The following is a 21,591-nucleotide window of genomic DNA, read 5'->3' on the forward strand; positions in this document are numbered from 1 at the left end:
AAAATCACAAATTTAAATAATACATATTTTATTAAAATATTAATAATAATGCTATTATCTTATATTTTGATATAGTAAATATTTATTATATTTTTATATTAATTTTTTAAAGATATTATAAAAATTATTTAATCTAGAGCAATAAATATGTATTAAATTTTTCCCATAATATAATATGTCTCTAAAACCTGTAATTAATAAGATATATAAAAATATTAAAATATCTTATTGATATATATTTCTTTTTAAAGTCACATCCTATAAGTAAAACTATCATAAAACTGAGAATTTAGGTTGCTTAATGATTTATATTTTAAATAATAACTCATTTACATTCACGATATATATAAACTATTTATATATTCCATAGAAGGATTCATCATTTTTATTTGCACTGGATAATATATAATATTATAATAAAACAATCATATAGAAACAGAATAAATAATTTATATAAAAATTCATATAAAATATAGACTCACCAATATTTATTATTTACATTTTAATTGTATGGATAGTTATTTGATTAATTGTTTACATTATATATTTGCACTTAAAAATAAAACGGTGACATTTATAAAGGTATACGTATTAAGAATATTTAATTGAACAAATTGCGATATATATGCCGAGAATAATGTTTATAAATAAAATATAAATCTAACATTTTAATTTAACAATTTTAGAAATTTCATCCAAAAATGTTAAAACATCTTCGGTTCCTTCATAAATATCGGTTAAGTTAGCAATCTTCCAATCCTTTATTTCATATGCGTAATTAATACGATTCACAGTTGACCCATTACTTATCTAAATAAGCTTTAGATCATTTATATTTTGGTAATTTATTAAAATTTTTAATAATGTATAAATATTAGGGTGAGTGTAAGAGATTTTTTGGTTAAGGGCATGGTGGAACCCTTCTAAGTGATTATTAGTGCGAGGTCCTGCTACTCTATACCTAAATTAAAAATATATAAATTAGATAATATATAATTTTGAATCTTTTATACCTTGACCATAATGTATAAGGAAATAGTGGTCTATCCCCAAGCCAAATTGTATCCATATACATCATAAAGCTTGAGAGCAGGGTATCATTGGCAGCCATTTGATAGCAAGTATCACGTACCAATGCTACATGTTCCTCCCTACAGAATGGGAGGGTGCTCATTCTTCGGACTACTTTATGTACATCCGAATGTCCCATGTATGACCCCGACAACCCCAATGTTTGGCATTTGCGCCATAAAGCTTGTGAGTAGTGAAAATAACATCCTAACTATATATATAATTAATTAAAAAACTAAATGAACCTTTTATGGACATGGTTGGAAATACATCCTTAAGAGCTGAAATCGTGGCGATTTCATAATCCGTCTGGGCCATAGAAGGATTAAACCATATGTTATTTTCTGCACAAAATTCCACAAGGACTCTGAATACCTTTGTATATGTCTCCTTATTTTTGTTTGGCAAAAGAGCATACACAATAGGTATCATGACCTTTTGAAACATTACATGAATAACATAGAGCTGATAATATAAGCTAGGAGCAGAATAAAATGTTCCATCCATATATATATTATCAGCTCTCTCTGCTAATCTCAGCATAGATGCTGTTCCGAACATTATTAATTTATTATTATCACTATAAATTAGGAATTGTTCCCCCAGCATAGTTAAAGTAAATTCAGGGGTTAAAATAATTTCCTCCACAGCATAAGGTAACACAGGTCGATACTTTTTTAATATCCTATCAATTGTGGTTTTGAAGGATACAAATGATGGAATAGCCTCTGGATATTCTGCAATATCCAAGCACTCCGAGCATCTAATCTGCATTGCCTTATTATAAATTGTCAATCTTGATTCCAGAGGATTTTCGGCCACTAGAATTTCAATCACCTCTTTAGTCCTAAGTTTTTCGTATATATATGTCTCATGTTGATGAGAATGCCCACAAGTCATCGTATAAATACCATCATATTTGCATCTTCCTTTGCAACTAATATTTCTACACCTATAATAACTAATCAAATCTTTATGGTGATCAATTCTATATAAAAACATGTTATAAAATAACAGAGGTTTTCCTTTCTGGCTATTTATAAATCGCGGACCTTAATAATTAAAAAATAATAATTAGTCATTAAATTTTATTTTACTATGACTGTGATGTAAGTCAATTAGAGCATTTGCAATATTTATTGTACTTTCACCAGCACAGGAAGTGTTTGTGGAAGGTACAATCAGATTTGTATCTACAATATAACATTTAATACAATAAAAGTAAAATATGGCTTTACTTTCAGTGTCAGTGAACCAAGCCTGTGCATCTACATTTACATTTTGTTGAAAACTTGAGCCTAAATTAATTAAATTTTGTAAAAACAATTGGTGAAAAATTTATACTTTGACCAGCACTTGATTGAGTTATCAAAGTGTTTGTGGAAGGTACAATCAGATTTGTATCTACAATATAACATTTAATACAATAAAAGTATAATATGGCTTTACTTTAAGTGGTAGTGAATGCAGCTTCATCTAAATTTTGTTGAAAACTTGAGCCTAAATTAATTAAATTTAGTAAAAACAATTGGTCAAAAATTTATTGATTATGATATTTATGTACCTTGATCTGATTTGCAAGATTTATCATGTTTCACAGTTATGATAAAACTGTAATCGTTCATAAGTTTTCCTCTTCCTCCACACACTTTTCTACATGTAAAATATGTAGCATTCCTACCTCTTTTATGGTGTAAATATTCATAACCTTTATATTTTATGAAACTATGTCCTTTTTGAGTTTTCTAATTAAAATTTTATTTTCAAATATTATTAAAAGTTTACTTGAATATCTATTTTTGTCGGCCTGGGCACGAAATAGCGAAATACGAAACAGCGAAAATCAGGGAATATTCCCAAAAACATTCCCAAAAGATGGCCAACATTTTCGATATGACACATTTTTTCGATATGATATATCTATAACAGGCGCAAATTTCAAACTCCATTTAAATAAATTTATTATTGCATTATTATAATATTATAAATAATGAAAATCCCAACAGTATCTGAAAATTTAAAAGCAATTAATTTAGGCTCAAGTTTTCAACAAAATGTAATTGTAGATGCACAGGCTTGGTTCACTGACACTGAAAGTAAAGCCATATTTTACTTTTATTGTATTAAATGTTATATTGTAGATACAAATCTGATTGTACCTTCCACAAACACTTCCTGTGCTGGTGAAAGTACAATAAATATTGCAAATGCTCTAATTGACTTACATCACAGTCATAGTAAAATAAAATTTAATGACTAATTATTATTTTTTAATTATTAAGGTCCGCGATTTATAAATAGCCAGAAAGGAAAACCTCTGTTATTTTATAACATGTTTTTATATAGAATTGATCACCATAAAGATTTGATTAGTTATTATAGGTGTAGAAATATTAGTTGCAAAGGAAGATGCAAATATGATGGTATTTATACGATGACTTGTGGGCATTCTCATCAACATGAGACATATATATACGAAAAACTTAGGACTAAAGAGGTGATTGAAATTCTAGTGGCCGAAAATCCTCTGGAATCAAGATTGACAATTTATAATAAGGCAATGCAGATTAGATGCTCGGAGTGCTTGGATATTGCAGAATATCCAGAGGCTATTCCATCATTTGTATCCTTCAAAACCACAATTGATAGGATATTAAAAAAGTATCGACCTGTGTTACCTTATGCTGTGGAGGAAATTATTTTAACCCCTGAATTTACTTTAACTATGCTGGGGGAACAATTCCTAATTTATAGTGATAATAATAAATTAATAATGTTCGGAACAGCATCTATGCTGAGATTAGCAGAGAGAGCTGATAATATATATATGGATGGAACATTTTATTCTGCTCCTAGCTTATATTATCAGCTCTATGTTATTCATGTAATGTTTCAAAAGGTCATGATACCTATTGTGTATGCTCTTTTGCCAAACAAAAATAATGAGATATATATATAAAGGTATTCAGAGTCCTTGTAGAATTTTGTGCAGAAAATAACATGGTTTAATCCATCTATGGCCCAGACGGATTATGAAATCGCCGCGATTTCAGCTCTTAAGGATGTATTTCCAACCATGTCCATAAATGGTTCATTTAGTTTTTTAATATATTAATTAGATATATATTTAGGATGTTATTTTCACTACTCACAAGCTTTATGGCGCAAATGGCAAACATTGGGGTTGTCGGGGTCATACATGGGACATTCGGATGTTATGAAGGAACCGAAGGTTTTAACATTTTTGGATGAAATTTCTAAAATTGTTAAATTAAAATGTTAGATTTATATTTTATTTATAAACATTATTCTCGGCATATATATCGCAATTTGTTCAATTAAATATTCTTAATACGTATACCTTTATAAATGTCACCGTTTTATTTTTAAGTGCAAATATATAATGTAAACAATTAATCAAATAACTATCCATACAATTAAAATGTAAATAATAAATATTGGTGAGATCTATATTTTATATGAATTTTTATATAAATTATTTATTCTGTTTCTATATGATTGTTTTATTATAATATTATATATTATCCAGTGCAAATAAAAATGATGAATCCTTCTATGGAATATATAAATAGTTTATATATATCGTGAATGTAAATGAGTTATTATTTATAATATAAATAATTAAACAACCTAAATTCTCAGTTTTATGATAGTTTTACTTATAGGATGTGACTTTAAAAAGAAATATATATCAATAAGATATTTTAATATTTTTATATATCTTATTAATTACAGGTTTTAGAGACATATTATATTATGGGAAAAATTTAATACATATTTATTGCTCTAGATTAAATAATTTTTATAATATCTTTAAAAAATTAATATAAAAATATAATAAATATTTACTATATCAAAATATAAGATAATAGCATTATTATTAATATTTTAATAAAATATGTATTATTTAAATTTGATATTTTTAGTGGAGTCATACATAAATGGGAATGTTTTTTTATTTTTCGCTATTTTGGTTTTCGCTGTTTCGTACCGAATTCATATTTGTCACACAATTTTATAACATATCTATATTATTAAGGTCAATTTAATCGAATACTTATAGATTAAATTTAATAATTATAAAATAGTATATATATATACACACACACAAATTGATAATAAAAATACTAATTGTTTTGAAAAGTAAGAAGTAATTTAAATCTCACTAAATTTTAAAAATCTCTTATTAAGACACAGTTCTAAGCATGAAGTTTTTGCCAAATTTTTCGAAAGCACTAAACCCTAAAGCTTAGGGCTATAGTATGTAATGCTTTAAAGAATATATTTTAGTTTAATCTTCGATACACTTGGTAAACACTATAGATAGGAACGAAAATTGATGCCAAGATTCAAGATAGAAAGAAAATTCTGGAAGCACGAAAGCAATTTCAAAAAAAATTATTAAATAAACTAAATATCTTAAAATAAGTTTTTACTTTTTACTATTATTCATCATTATAAAAAAAAACTATCATATTTTAAAATATGAGACTCGATTTGGTTGTAGCTTCGATACTTATATATTTAATAGCGGAATGAAGGTAGTCAAAAAATAGACTTGTGGCATATCTGTGATTGACATTTGCCGAAATAGGATTAAATTAATGATTGTTTCCTCTTAGGGAATATTACAAACTAGACAAGTTTTTTTTTTTTACAAAATAATTTAAAATTTATTTTTTAAAAAAAAAAATATATAATCAAATACTGTAGTGTAGATCAAAATTATTATTTATTAAATTAAAATTAAATTTTTTCCATTGAGTAAGGGGGGGGGGTGTGTGGCCCAATTTATACGCCACCGCAGTACGTATAGAACCCAATAAAAGAATTAAATTAGGCGGAAACTTATTTAGGCCCATGGTATGGATCGTTCATTTATTAAGGACAGTGCGAAATGATATTTTCATTTTTCGCGACGTTCGTTTTTGGACTACTAGTATTAGGATATATCTCCCACCCTTAATGTTAGGGGGGTGGGGTACTCTTAGTTTTTCTAAGAGTGGGGACAAGCTGTTTTAGCAAACTTCGATGCCCTTTCTTCTTTGTTTACCTTGGTTATTGTGTAATAACTTATACAGGAGGTGTATTAATTTTATTCTTATATTCATGCGTTTTGTCTCCAACCCCAGTAACCATGGTACAAGGAGGAAAAGTGCATCAAAATGACGTAGGAGGGGTATATCTTATGTAGGTGCATCACTCCCCACTGTAGTAATTTGAAGTGTATATGATACGTAAATCCCTCTTAGTGGTTCTTAATGATCTTCACTAGTGCAAAGTAATCATCATACTGGGAAAATATCAGAAATTCTAGGCAAATTGTATCTGAAATAAATATGCAATGGATTAAATTAAATTATTTATTTTACAAATGTTTTGCTAAAATAATTTTTGCATATCAGCAAATTTTATTTTGAAAAAAAAAATACTTAAGATTAGAGCCCTCGTACTTGAAACCTTTTCTAGATCTTTACCCGATCCTTGGAAAATTTTAAAGATTTTTTTGTGCATCCAAAAGATTAGAAGATCCGAACTCCAATTCACAATTTTATTTTAAAATAAGTTCATTATTATACCGTGAAAAAGGCACAATATTTTAGCGAAATCGGAAAAATTATAAGTGCCTAGAGGATAATAATACAATTTTTATAGTTTATTTTTGAAAATTGATTTTCAGAAATCTGATCCAAGCAAGATCTCCCAGAAAATGCTTTACAGATCTTAAATCCTAGCTTGATTGGATCAGATTTGGAATTGGATTTGTCCTTGCAAGGTTCTACTTAAAAAATTATCGTTACTACATTGAAAACAAATTTAGCTCAATACGATCAATTAGAAACTTTGCCCCTGATTCACAAGTATGTTTTACTTGCCTCGTTTCTCGCATCTTCGAATTCGACCAACACAGACGATTTTTATTTCTCAAAAGTATTTTAAAAAAATTTTGTATATACATATATAAATGAAATAATTCATTTTTTTCAACTCATGCAATAATCAATAAGGTAACATTGCCAATATAATATTTTACCCTATTTGCACTAACATCACTAAACTATTTATTGAATTATTATTATGATTAGTGGCTTTTTGAGATTACAAAAGGATTTTTAATCAATTTTAATATAGTATAAAAATTTTTATAATGCTATAATTTTCCAAGGGGAAAATGGGTTGAAAATTGATATTAATGTTTTAAGTGTTTGACTAACTGTAACAGATATATAATAAATAACTTGGACTTCATCTAATTCTTTATTGTAATCCAATAAACCTTTATTATTCATAATTAATCCGATAACAACACGTCATAATAATACAATCATAAACATCCTTCATCCCATTCCATAATCCCCGGCAATCATTCTCGAACTTTCCCCCATCTCCCAAAACCATATGTTGTGGGTTCGTTATTCTTTATCTGTTAATCCCCGGTGTTCGGATAGCTAATCACTACACTAACTATTGATAAATAAGATCGTTTATTTCTGAGATATATCAGATTTAAATTTGGGTCGGAATTTACCGTTTATTTAAGTCAGATGTTCATTTATTTATATAAAATATGATTTAGTCAGCCTCCAGTCGGGTCCCACCCTATGACATATAATAATACTTAGACCGACGATGCATTCGTAATAATGCATTTGAAAGCGTCGTAGAATGCAAATCAGCTGGAGCCTCCATTTTGGTAACCCGTAAACTACTATTAAAATTGATAACTGGCTTCCTTATTATCTCGATGATCAGGCAAATTCTTTGATGAAGTTTGCTTCTTCAGACAGAGGAATAAATAGGCCCCTCTCGTTTAAAATTTTTAATAATGATAATAGGTACTCAAAATGGTGGCCCCAGCTGTTTTCATTGATCTACACTTTTAAATGAATGAATCGTCAGTCTAGGTGTTATTATATAGTTATTTTTTAAAAAAATATCTTAATATCATCTTCGTCAAAATTGGGCCGAACAATTTGGAGTCACTAAATTATAATGACAAATATTTTGTGTTTTACTAGTGGAGTGTTTCAACCGGTATACACTATTTATTATCTGGATATAATATAATATGTATATATATAATCTATATATTTTCTTCATATATATACAGGAAAAGAATAGAAAAAGAATAACCACCAGGAAAAAAGTTCGTAACCGGTTTTTTTATTTTTTGATTGACAGATTTTTTGTATTGTTTGATATTTTGAATAATATATGTAACCCATTACGCCATTTAAAAACGTGTAATAATTTAAAGGGTAAATGATGGTTCCCGGTCTTAATCACTAAAAAATGGGGAATGTCGCTTATTTATCTCCCCTAGAAAAATTTTTCAAAAAGTAAATTTGAAAGTAGTAAACACTTTTATTTAAATTGAGTTAAAATCACTTTAAAAAATGGAGGAAATATTCATATTTCTCAATTTTTTTAAAATCGATTTAGAACCTATCCTATGCAGTAAGACCGATAATGGTGTAACAAACGAAAACGGGGTCTATATATTTTTTTTAGTGGATATGTGAATCGATTTTTTTTGATGTAGATAGAACATTTACGTAGTTAGAGTTATAAACACATTACGTGATTATTTTAGGAGCTCTCAAAAGTTTTTGTAGCTTGGCCTGCATCGTGTTTACCCTAGGGAAGACCATAAGAAATAAATGAGAAAGAATGTCAAAGTGTTAAAATATTAAAATAAATAAAAAATAATTTGTTTTAATCAAAAATTAAAAAAAAATTAGTGTCGTTAAACTACCTAAATTTAGTCAACTATAAAACAGCTGTAACTATGTATTTGTACAAAAATATTCGAATCGATCTTCAAGTTGAGAGTCAACTTACAAGCTTAAATATAATTTTTTAGGGTAAAAACTTGACTAAACCGCAATAGAGATGGTTAAAGTTAGGTAATTTAATCCGATATTTAATATCGACACTATCCGATATTTAATATCGACACTATCCGATATTTGATATCGGCACAATAGCCTTAGAAGTCATAATATCGTAAAATGTTGGAAAAGGGTTAGATATTTTGAAAAAAATAATTTTCATCAAACTAAACCTCATCTTGATATATTGAGAAATTTTGTTTCATTGTCGCAAAAGCTACAAAAAAATTTTTTTGAAAAAAAAATTCATATTCGATTTATTTTAAACAAAATAATTATTAAATGTCCGCTTGACACGAATCGGCTCATGGAAATTTTTTTCGAAATTTTTGACATGACCCTCAAAAATATTTTTTAGCAATACGTTGTCCGGTCCCGCCAGATAATTTAAAAGTCCGGGCCGGATTAAGATTTCAGCTAAAATAATATGTAAGCATAGAGATTTGGTGATATGTGCGAAATCTTTTGGCTTACATAAATGTTATTTTGGTCATGATCTTAAGCGGGCCCTTTCTTTAAATCGATCGAATCGGGTTTTTTAACAACACTATCCGCTATCCGCAATCAATATTACATTATTCTTCTTTTTTTTTTTTTAAATATATAAATAAATCAAAGAATCAAAGCAGTAATTGTCACCTACGAATTCCCAAGAACTTTTCCCTTCACAGATTGATGTCGATATTCAGATCTATTACGGAGGGTTGGGTCAACACCAATTTCTGCTTTTCAATCGATTTTCAAATCTCGGTATATTACTTTATAAATTAATATATATAATATCATTTATATCCTATTGAGATATGAAATACCTGGGAAGATTATGTGTCTTTTTTCTTTCTTCCTTCTTTTCTTTTCTTTCCTTATTTTCTCTTCTTATCTTTTCTTTCCTTCTTATCTTTTCTTACTTTTCTTTCTTTTCTTTCTTTCTTTTCTTTCTTTCTTTTCTTTGTTTTCTTTTTCTTTTCTTTCTTTCTTTCTTTCTTTCTTTCTTTCTTTCTTTCTTTCTTTCTTTCTTTCTTTCTTTCTTTCTTTCTTTCTTTCTTTCTTTCTTTCTTTCTTTCTTTCTTTCTTTCTTTCTTTCTTTCTTTCTTTCTTTCTTTCTTTCTTTCTTTCTTTCTTTCTTTCAGTGGTTCTCACTTCGAAATCACTAAAAAAAATTGGAAATATTTCTTATAGCCGAAATATTTCTTAAAGCAATTAGGGCCATATCTTAGTTCGGCTTAATACTAAATAGCCGGTTATTCAGTATCGGCTAAATGGCCAAATAAGCAAAAGAAAAGATTTTTTTTTTTAAAAAAACGAAAAAAAAAACAAAAAAGAAAGAAGAAAAAAAAACGAGAATAGAATAACTAAGAATAACTATGCCACCAAATACTTAAAACAAATCAAAATAGGGTGTTATCGTTCAAAAGCTTTATTGTATCCAAATTAAGCCCAGTGATGAGAACCCGAACCCTCGATATTTCGCTGAACCCAAACCCAGGAGGGTTTACATACTTGATTAAGCCGACCTTCTGACACAGCCTTTATACTTATATTTAAATTAAGTTGTTAAAACAAATATGGGGGAAAATTTTGTTGATCTTCTTAATCTCGGAATCTATTTTGGGACATCGCTTTTCTTTTTTTTTAAAAAAAATAATAACTTCATTAAAAATATAGGTGTAAGTTCCCTAACATCAAATTATTTTTCAAAAATATTGCCATTAAAAAAAATTGATTTTTATGTTCGCGATTTAGATCCTCCCCATAAAAATGGTAAAAAGGAAGTGAAAAATATATAATTAAAAAGATGGGTTAGATGTAGCTCTCCATTTTAAGACTGTCATATGGTAGTCAAAATTTTTATATAATTTAAGCTTTGCTATTTTAAACATTTATTAAGTTATTAAGAAGACATATGATAATACCTAGAGTTGATAATGCATTTGAAAGCGTCGTGGAATGCAAATCAGCTGTGCCCGCCATTTTGGTAACTCATACAGTAATTATTCTCATGTTAAGAACTACTCTTACATTTATAACTTGCTTCCTTATTATCTCGACAATCAGGCAATTCTTTGATAAAGTTTGCGTTCAGACATATGAATAAAATGGCCTCTCGTTTAAGATTTTTAAATAATGATACGGGTAATTAAAATGGCATCCCCAGCTGTTTTTTCATTGATGTACTAATAAATGCATCGTCAGTCTAGGTATTATTATATGTCATTGGTTATTTACCCTTAAATTTATTTATGGAATATACACATTTTGAAGATCTAAATATTAAAATAAAAAATTTTATGAGAGCTAAAAAGGTTTAATTAAATATAGCTCCCTCTTTTTTCCTACTTATTTACGTCTCCCATATCCACAAGGAAAATATTGTTACATTCTATATTTTATTTATTGACTAGGTGGCTACATTAGTATCTAAGACCTTTTTGATACCCTCTAAAAACATCGGAGTCGTAGAAGGCCAAAAGTACAGATGTTCTTTGAGCCTCGACCTCGTCAAGCTTATCGCTAAGTTTTAATCAAATTTACTCACATTTAATTTGTTGTCGGAGTTGTTAAAAGATATTTTTTAAATGTATCTTAGATACTTTTAACAAAACATTTTTGTATCTTCTCAGTTTTTGCTACAATAATATTCTTATATCCAACATTACCCTCTTACTAGTCTTTCTTAACTAGACCTGTGCCACCGGCCATTTTTTCAAAGCGGGAAAAGCCGTCGATTAAAATAAGCCGCACCGCCAAGCTCACTGCCGATTTTTTTTATGGCGGTAACATGGCGTGTAAAATTTTTTATAAAAATATTCTTTAATTATATTTATATATGTATATTTAAAATATTATTATTTTTTAAATCTTACTGGATATTAAAATTAATGAAAAATATGAAATGTATTGGTATACCATATCACCTATCTCAATTGCACCAAAATTGAATTAATATCAAAACCTTATAATCAAAATGCGACCCTCATTGGCATAGCATATTAATTATGCTAAAAAGTATCCGTGGTGTATACCGAATAAAACGGAAATGATCTTTAAAATTTTTCAATAACGAATAGGATCTAGTGGATGAAAATTATTCCCTTTTACTTTAATCCATTCGGAGAATCTGTAGATTTTTTTTTGCTCCCAAAAGGGATCAACAATTTATTTTAGGTTTTACTATTTTTTAATTAATAGAAATAACTCTATGAATCTGGTAGCTCAGATATCATTTGCCTAAAAGGTAAGCAAAAATAAAAGCTTGACCATGGGGTTTTCAATTACCGAACTGCGAGTAATTTAATTTATATATAAAAATTTTTTAATTTAATATTTTTATTTAATAAACGATTTATTTAAAATATTTTGCACATTTTTAATTCAAGATCTAAAAAAATCGGATTTTAGGACATCATTGTAATTTTTAACATTTAAAACTTACAAAGCATCACAGAAATAGAGGAAATGAGATTCAAGGTGAAGATAATGGGCAGACATCCAATTCGTATATGGTTTAAATGGCAAAAATATATATTTCTAAGCAACGACTATAATATAGTAATCTAGAGCAAGAATGTCACATTCTACTCTGCCCAAAACAGCACTAACCTTTCGGCAAAAAAAACGACTGGAACTTCCTAGGCTTGTTGCTAATTTAGCATCCAAGAAAGTACTTTATATACCGAAAATCGGTACACCTAGCGGAAAGCGGAAATGATATTATGCGTCATTGGACACCACCAGTCTCTACAAAATAATATTTACACATGGCAATCAAATTTTACTATATTTGATTTCTAATTTATATATATATTTCTTACTTTATATTTTGTGTTTGTACCAAATTTATATGCAAAATTTGTTTCAATGAAGTCGATAGAATATTATACTGTTATGCGTGACCCTAAGTAATATTTCCTTAGTCTATTTCGGTAAATGAGATAAATATTTATAAATTTATTTGCCGAGTGCGACAGGAAATGATTTTAAAAAAACCAAACGATAGTTAACAATCTTGGAACTAATGCTCCCCAAATAAAATTCATTTTTTTAAAAAAAATATGTAACAACGCCAACGCCGTCGAGGCTGCGGTTAATTATGCACGCCAATGAAAATTTTTTAAAAACCGCAACCGCCGATTGTGACTTCGGTGCACTGGTCTACTCTTAACTTTAATATTTGGAGGAGAAATTTTCTCATCATTTGCCATTTTTGAGATTCTTTGGGGAGTTGGAGTCCATTTTTTGGATCATATCCACCTTTAAAATTTAATTGTTAGCTAATAAATAGTAACAATAATCAATCTTAATTTAAGCTCCTTTCTCCAGAGCATATGACCAACATACAAGGATGTTATTACACCACAATAATTACTGAACTCGTAGATAGAATATATTAATGACTCCAACCCAATTTACTTACTTAACAATTTTCTAATCTCTTTATAATAATTCCTTTTCTTTCTCTGATTAGTAATTATCCACTTTTAGGATAAATATATCTAAAATTGAAAATTTTTCAAAATTAGTTATATATTGATAAGTCATTTTTTAAGACTATTTGGTTTAAAAAAAAGCATCATTTTAAATATAATTTTCATTTTTTTTAAAAGGGATTTGGAATTCGATATCTCAGCATTCATCCAGGATTGACGTATTTAAAAATCCAATTTAAATCGATTATTCGAATCATTATATTACGATATATATATATATGTATCACGAAGAATACTTATATGTTAATAAATAAATATGTTATAATATGTATAACATAAATATGATGATGCAAATATTTATAATTTAGATATTAATTTATTGTTTTATCTATTTCTCTCTCTTCGAATATATTTTACCCTGGAAAATCAGTAGGATGTAATACAATGTGTGCAGCAAGTGTTTGCCTAAAAATCGGTCCTGATACGATTTTACTCACCTAACTAACTTATAGAGTTGTACAAAATGTCTTCTTTGAAAATTAATCAGATCTGTTTTTTTTTAAAAAAAAATAAATTGAGTTGACCATGTTTTTATTTGAAAATATTTTTGATCAATGATTTTCAAAGATTTTAGTCTTAAAAATGTTATATTAAAATTTAATAAATTATTATTTTTAATAATTTTTTTGGAAGTAAATGGGTTATTTATATCTAATTTATATATTTTATGTAAGCATGTTAAATTAAGATTTCGGGATGTATCATAGAAAGGTGACAATTGCCATAATCGTTAAAACTTAAAAAAAAATTTTTTGACGCAAATGGGTATAAATATAATATATATTGTAAACATGTTAAATTAAGATATAAGTGAGGATATACCATAGAATAGAAAAGTGAAAATTGTCATGATCGTTATTTTTAAAACTTTTTAGAATTTTTTTTGACGCAAATGGGTAAAAATTATAAACATGTTAAATTAAGATATCAATTAAAATATACCATATAAAAAAAGTAACAATTGTTAAAACCGCTTTGAATTTTTTTCGACGCAAATGGGTAAAAATATGTATGAAAACATGTTAAATTAATATTTCGGGATGAATCATTGAAAAGTGACGATTGTCATAATCGTTAAAACTTTTTTGAATTTTTTTTTGACGCAAATGGGTAAAAATATATATATAAAAACATGTTAAATTAAGATGTCAGTGAGGATATACCATAGAAAAGAAAAGTGACAATTGTCATGATCGTTATTTTTAAAACTTTTTTGGAATTTTTTGTTGACGCAAAATGAGTAAAAAATACAATATAGTAATAAACCTATTAAAATAAATATTTCAATGATGATGATATTTTGAAAAGTAAAAATTATATATTTGTTAAGATCGCCAAAAATATGATAGGGGGGGGGGGGCACAATTTAAAAAAAATACTTGGCGCCCACTTTTGAATTTAATAAATATTTAGGGTATAGCTTTCGTTTTCCAAAAATCTTGATTTTTTTCCTGATAATCTTATTGGACTTCAAAATTTAAAACGCCGATTTTTTCTACCAAGCACGACGCTGGAATTCAATATCGAGGGAGAAAGGGGGGGAGGGTAAGTTTAAAAATATATTTTAGGAGTAATTTAATTAATTACATAATTACAATTCCGCAACTCCTTTTTTTTGTAATTAGTAGCTGAGATTAATTTTACTTTAATAAAAAGAAGTTAGTAATTATAATTACATTTTTTTTAGGCATGTAATTCAGAATTGGCAGTTATAAATCCATAATTACATTTTTTTTTCATGAAATGGGGTTATTACAATTATTCAATATTTTTTTATATTTAATGATTGTTAAATTTCATCATATGGGAAAAACATAATGAATGACCTTTAATCTTTACCTTAGACTCTGATGATAGCGGCGACAATTGATTCAGTATAAGATAAATTTAAATCGTCTATATTAAATCTAATTTTTTTTAAAAAAAATGATCGATAAAGGATAAAACTATGAATGTGCGCACTCCGCGATCAAATAGTATTCAGTATAATTTCCTGAAACTTGTGAAGGTATATTTGAATATCGCTTCTTTAAAGCATTCGACAAACTACCGGAATTTTTTTCAAAGTCACCCGATATAAGTCATTATTGTCAGATGATTGTCATAAAAAGTTTATAAGCCATTGTCTTAATCTTACAACTTTGCAAAATAAGTGTTATAGAACACGTTTAAGGCGAACACAGGATTAGCAGTGGTTTGTAAGAAAAGATGACAGTGTCCCAAAATGTAATTGGTAATTAATTAGAGTTTTTCATCGTAATAAAATATGCATAGTTCTTTACAAAATATCCACTTTCTTTTCAACCTATCTTATAGACGCATTCCTAATAATCAAAGTTTGAAATTTATATCAAAATAAAACATTTTTGATCAAATTTAACTTAAAATTTTCTAAAAAAAAACCAATAAATTTTTTTTTTAATAATTAAATCCTTTGTGATTTACAAGAATAAAAATTTTTTTTTCCTGATTGAAATCGCGACAAGATCAAAATAACATAAATGCAAATTTTATTATATGACAAAACAGATGAGAAAATACATATAGAAATTGACACTGTAACTCTGCCTACCGAGAAGGGTTTAACTCTGTTAGCGGTTTCTCTAATTTTACGTAAGGTTCTCATAACCCTTTTACGTTACACTAATGCCAATTTATTTTTTTTATAGAAGACTTTTCGGGCTCAATTTATTAGAGGCTTTTAAAGTAAATATATATTTATTTTATGAGAGATTTTTTTCGAGAAGAACTCAAAATCCAATTCTGCTAATAGTGCTTCCAAAATTTAAACGCGTTCGCTAATTAATTTAAATGTTATATAAAAAATAATTAGGGGAGACCGGGGTAAAACGATAGGCATTTTGCATATTTACCATAAAAATTTTAAACAAGAGTCAAACACAACAAATTATAGATCAATGTGTAGCCCCATCTCTCTTCTACAAGATAAAAAAAAGTGTAGCCCTCTACCTATGATATTTTAGGAGCTATGATTAGTTATGTAAAACTACTCATTTTCGCCATTTTACCCTGGGTACAGGGTAAAATGGATAAGCACTAGGGTAAAGTGGTTAAAATAATATTTGACACATATTTATTGTTTTATTTAACAAATATTACAAATTTAAGATTTATTTATGATTTTTATTTAAAAACTAATCGATACAATAAGGACATGTAAAATAATTATCATAATTAGCACATTTAGAATGTGCCCATTCAAGGCACATTGTACATTTTAGCCATTCATCGCCCTCGCGACTATTTTTATAGTTTTTATTACAAATAACACATAAATAATTATTTTTTGATATCTTTTTTTTTCTCTGAATTAATAATTTTTTTTTATAAGGTGTAGATGTTAATATTTCTGAATTCTTTTTTTTAGATATTTTATCCGATGAAATATTGAATAATTTTGGAATAGGTATTATAGATGAAGGATTGAATACTTTATTATAATTTTTTGAGCATGATGGTAACATATCATGATAAGGTTCATCAATATCATCTGGAACATTTTCGTTCAATAATATAGATAAATCACTATCATTATTTTGAGTCACTGTAAGATTTTGAGTCACTGTAATATTTTCATCATTATTTTCAAATTCAATATTTGAGTTAGCATTTGAATTATTACAGCAGATATAATCTTGTTCTGTAAATATATTTGGGTTTAAAGGAAATATGCCACATGCTAAGAATCCATTTAATATATTATTTGATGTCACTGCCCTTGGTATTTCATTTTTTAACACTCCTGGAATATCATAAATCTGAAATTGTTGCCCCACATGATTTTTAGATTGAGCATTATTAAAATTATGAAATACAATATAATTTCAATTGAGCATTTTTATTAAAGTTACCAAATTAATATTGATATTTAGATTGAGCATTATTCTTCTTCTCCGTTTTATGGCGATTTCCAGGTTTACCCGGGTAGGCCAGTTTTCCCTCTGATTTTTCTTTTCCATTTTTGACGGTCCTGAGCATCAATACTTGTAAGATTCAAGCTTCTCATATCCGCCGCTATCACATTTGTCCACGTCATCTTGGGTCTTCCTCTAGGTCTTGATCCTCCTACTTCCATCATTGTGCATCTCTTTACCCAGTCATCTCTTGTCATACGTTCCACATGCCCAAACCATCTTAGTCTATTTCGTCGCATTACCATACCAATCATTTCTATACCTAATCTTGCTCGCAATTCCTTGCTAGTTTTCTCTCTCTCAGAGATACCCCACACATCCATCTAACCATCCTCATCTCTGTTCTTTCTAATTTGGCTTCGTGAATTGCTTTCATTGCCCATGTTTCACCGCCATAAACTAAACAACTCCTCACGCAGCTTACGTAAACTTTCCCCTTTAACTTCAGAGAAACTTTTTTATTTGTAAGAATAGACGACATCTCTCTGAACTTCTTCCAAGCTTGTCTGATCCTTGCAACAACAGCAGAATCTACACCACCATCTGCGTTTAGCATATCACCTAAATAACAAAACTTATCCACTTTTTCTAGGGTTAACCCATTGCCAATATCCAGACCACCATTTTTTAGGTTATCATTATTATGTATCCCTTTCATGCATGTTTTACAAATAAAGGTCATTCTTTCTAACATCAAACTGCCTTTTTTCCCACTACATCTTTTATGTACCCATTTCTGGCATCTGGTGCATTGGATAGAATTTCTAGCAACTCCTTTCCCACATACACCACAAGGCCACTTACCTGATTCTTCTATCTTTAGATTTTCCCCACCAATCATCACCTTTGTTTTTGATGCATTCATTTTCAGGCCCTTTGCTTCCATAGTCATCTTCCATTTACTAACTTTATCCCTCAATTCTCCCTCACTGTTTGCCATTAATACAAGGTCATCTGCATATAATATCTCCCAGGGAAGTCCTTCACGCATTTCTCTAGCCACCACATCCATTACTAAGATAAATAATAATGGACTCAGCACGGATCCTTGATGAAGTCCTACCTTCACCTCAAAGCTGTCACTATCACCATAATCCGTCCGTACTGCTGTTTGTGCTCCAACATACATTGCCATCACTGCGGTAACTAACCATTCCTCCACACCGGATTTTCTCAAGGCCCATCTTGTAATCTCACGCGGCACCCTATCAAATGCTTTCTCCAAATCAACAAACGCATAATAGAGTTTCTTTTCCTTCGCAAGATACTTCTCCTGAATTTGTCTCACCACAAAAATTGCATCTGTCGTGCCTTTTCCCGATGTAAAACCAAATTGCATTTCATCAATTTTGATTTGTTCCCTTATCCGCTTTTCTAACACTCTCTCAAATACTTTCATTGCATGTTCCAAGAGTTTAATAGCTCTGTAAGACCCACAATCTAAAGGATCACCTTTCCCCTTGTATACTGGGATAATTATACTTCTTCGCCAGTCCTCGGGAATAGTACCTTCTGTGACAATCTGATTTGCTAAATTCATTAACCATTCAATCCCTAAATCATCAGAACCTTTAAACATCTCTGATACCACCATCGTTAAACCCGATGCCTTCCCTTTCTTCATCTTTTTCACTGCTCTCCTTATCTCGTCCTTGCCAAATTTACACCCTGGACCTTCTACCTTTGCACAACTAATATTTTTATTCCATTCATTTTCTTCATTCAAAAGTCCTTTCATGTAAATCTTCCAGGTGTTCTTAATACCACTACTATCAATCGTCATTTTTCCTTCCATATTTTTCAAACATTTTACACCTATCACATCCTGCCTCTTTTTTGACATCTGTTTTGCCATTCTAACCATATTTCCAATTCCATCAGCGCATTTCATTTCTTTAGCAAACTCGTGTCTTTTTTCTTCTTGAGCCTTCGCTATTAATTTCTTAGCATTTCTTTTAGCCATCTTGTAAATATCATTATCACTATTTTCTTTGCTATTATACCATACTTTGAAACACCTCCGTTTCTCATCCACGGCTTTCGCTACCTCTGGGCTCCACCACCAAGTCTCCTTATGTCTAGGCGGCCCTTTTGTCCATCCACATACCTCCTCAGTTGTCATTACCCAAGCTTTCTTCATGGCTTCCCAATTGTCATTCACCCCAGATGCTTGTGCCACCTCCGCCTCCCTAAACGCCAATGCCATATTGAATTGACGTCTAGCATTCTCCTCCTTCAATTTCCAAACCTTCAGCCTTGGGACAAACTTTCTTTTAGTGACCCTGGCACCTTTAAGAGTGAGATCTCCTACAACTAGTCGATGCTGATTTATACATTCCTCTCCCGGTATCACTTTCACATTTTTTATTATACATCGATCACATCTCCTTAATAATAAGTAATCCACAACACTTTTGGTACTACCCGACTTATAAGTCACCAGCTTCTCTGATTCTTTCTTAAACATTGTATTACAAACAATCATATCCATAGCATCACTAAATTCTAAAATCCTCTCTCCTTCCAAATTTCTCATGCCGTAACTGAACCCTCCATGTACTCCTTCATAACCCTCACTACTCGCTCCCACATGTCCATTCAGATCGCCAGCCAGGATAATCCCCTCTTCATTTGCCAGTCTCGATGTCACCCCCAATAGACTGTCCCAAAATACATCTTTCTCTTCTTCACTTCTTCCAACCTGAGGAACATATGCCGAGATCATATTATATAGCTTTCTACCAATAATCATCTTGATAACCATTATCTGGTTGTCTAGCCTTCTCACTTCGACTACTTTGTCTACCAATTTCTCCGCAACCAATACCCCAACTCCAGCCTTACCATCATTACCTCCTTGCCAAAAGAATTTATACTTTTCGCTAGTCTTGCCAATCATTCTGGTCCCATTTCCTTTCCATCTAGTCTCCTGTATGCAGCACACATCTATATGTCTTCTGTGCAATACATCGACGACTTCTCCCGCTCTTCCCGTCATACTCCCAACATTCCATGTCGCGACCCTAACTCGATCACCCGTAAACTGGTTTCTCCACTTTTTATTAGGTCGTTTATGGCCGTCATAGGTTTCATTTTCATGAATAGTGGTTCCACCAGGTTTCCCATCCTTCTTTTTGTCGTAGGCGGATGAGGAGGCCCACGGGGTACTTTGGGCTGTACCCCGCCCATGCTTTGTTGTAACCATAGGGAAATTTTTGTAGCATGGTTTTTACAATCGGATGCCCTTCCTGACATCAACCTCTTTAAGTGGTTTTTACACCCCGTCGAGGAGACGGTGATCCTATTCTAGACCCAGATCACAGGGAACCTTTTAGACCTCCATTTGCCGCCAAAAGACGTTGCCACTCCCCCGCCACGATGAGGCTGAAGGTAGGATTTAGGGAGAGAGATTGAGCATTATTAAAATTATGAAATACAATATAATTTCAATTGAGCATTTTTATTACAGTTACCAAATTAATATTGATATTTAAATTGAGCATTATTAAAATTATGAAATACAATATAATTTCAATTGAGCATTTTTATTACAGTTACTAAATTAATATTGATATTTAAATTGAGTTATTAAAATTATGAAATACAATATAATACAAACAATATAATTTAATTACTTGTTTAGGCGTTAATCCCATAAATGACCTACTTGCTTCTAATATGTAGTCACACAATCTAGATTCTTCTTCATTTGTAAATATTTGTTTATGATGATCTGAACTTTTAATACCAATTTTACATCTCCTTCTCAACGTTGTATAAGGTATGTTAAATTTTTTAGCAGACAAATTTAATGAAGTATTATTTGTTATTTTATATTTTATGGCTTCATTTATTATATTTTAATTTCCTGCAAATTTATTCAAAGTATTAATATATTTTTTTATAATTCATATCTAAATTTTTACAACATATTTTACCAAAACAATCAAATAAAGGAATATCTTAAATAAGCCCAATATTCAAGTATTATTAATATATTTTTTTATAATTCATATCTAAATTTTTAGAATATATTTTACCAAAACAATCAAATAAAGGATTATCACTTCTTAAAGTTTGTAATTGATTTTACTTAATATAAAGCATTTTTTAATTGAAAAATTTGTTTTACACAAGTATCATTTTATTTCTCTTTTTCTCTGTCCCAAATTCAAGCAATTACGT

At 29.4% G+C, this 21,591-nt stretch overlaps 1 protein-coding gene and 3 long non-coding RNA genes across 5 annotated transcripts; 2 read left to right on the forward strand and 2 right to left on the reverse strand.

Annotated features, from left to right (window-relative positions):
- Positions 1–572: 572 nt before the first annotated feature.
- On the reverse strand, positions 573–1,474 carry LOC135922179 (uncharacterized). 2 transcript variants are annotated; one of them, XM_065456605.1, is made up of 3 exons: positions 1,317–1,474; positions 1,014–1,254; positions 573–961 (listed from the first exon to the last, which is right to left on the reverse strand). In XM_065456605.1, the coding sequence occupies exons 1-3, from the start codon at positions 1,387–1,389 to the stop codon at positions 811–813; spliced, it is 465 nt and encodes a 154-aa protein (XP_065312677.1). In that variant the 5' UTR covers positions 1,390–1,474; the 3' UTR covers positions 573–810. The 2 variants fall into 2 exon arrangements, with proteins under 2 accessions (XP_065312677.1, XP_065312676.1); XM_065456604.1 differs by having other exon boundaries at positions 1,014–1,278.
- A 552-nt stretch (positions 1,475–2,026) lies between these two features.
- Positions 2,027–2,571, reverse strand: LOC135922267 (uncharacterized). Its single transcript, XR_010570820.1, has 5 exons — positions 2,521–2,571; positions 2,416–2,475; positions 2,310–2,369; positions 2,169–2,264; positions 2,027–2,123 (listed from the first exon to the last, which is right to left on the reverse strand). It is a non-coding gene; the product is annotated as an uncharacterized LOC135922267 (long non-coding RNA).
- A 547-nt stretch (positions 2,572–3,118) lies between these two features.
- On the forward strand, positions 3,119–3,757 carry LOC135922504 (uncharacterized). Its single transcript, XR_010570936.1, has 3 exons — positions 3,119–3,167; positions 3,213–3,308; positions 3,354–3,757. It is a non-coding gene; the product is annotated as an uncharacterized LOC135922504 (long non-coding RNA).
- A 4,471-nt stretch (positions 3,758–8,228) lies between these two features.
- LOC135922821 (uncharacterized) lies at positions 8,229–13,623 on the forward strand. The gene is made up of 4 exons (XR_010571040.1): positions 8,229–8,239; positions 9,603–9,734; positions 11,387–11,499; positions 13,589–13,623. It is a non-coding gene; the product is annotated as an uncharacterized LOC135922821 (long non-coding RNA).
- The last annotated feature ends 7,968 nt before the right edge of the window (positions 13,624–21,591 follow it).

Source organism: Gordionus sp. m RMFG-2023, chromosome 1 (genome assembly GCF_954871325.1).
Source record: "Gordionus sp. m RMFG-2023 chromosome 1, tfGorSpeb1-WG-v2, whole genome shotgun sequence".
In the NCBI taxonomy this organism is placed as follows: Eukaryota; Metazoa; Nematomorpha; class Gordioida; order Chordodea; family Parachordodidae; genus Gordionus; species Gordionus sp. m RMFG-2023.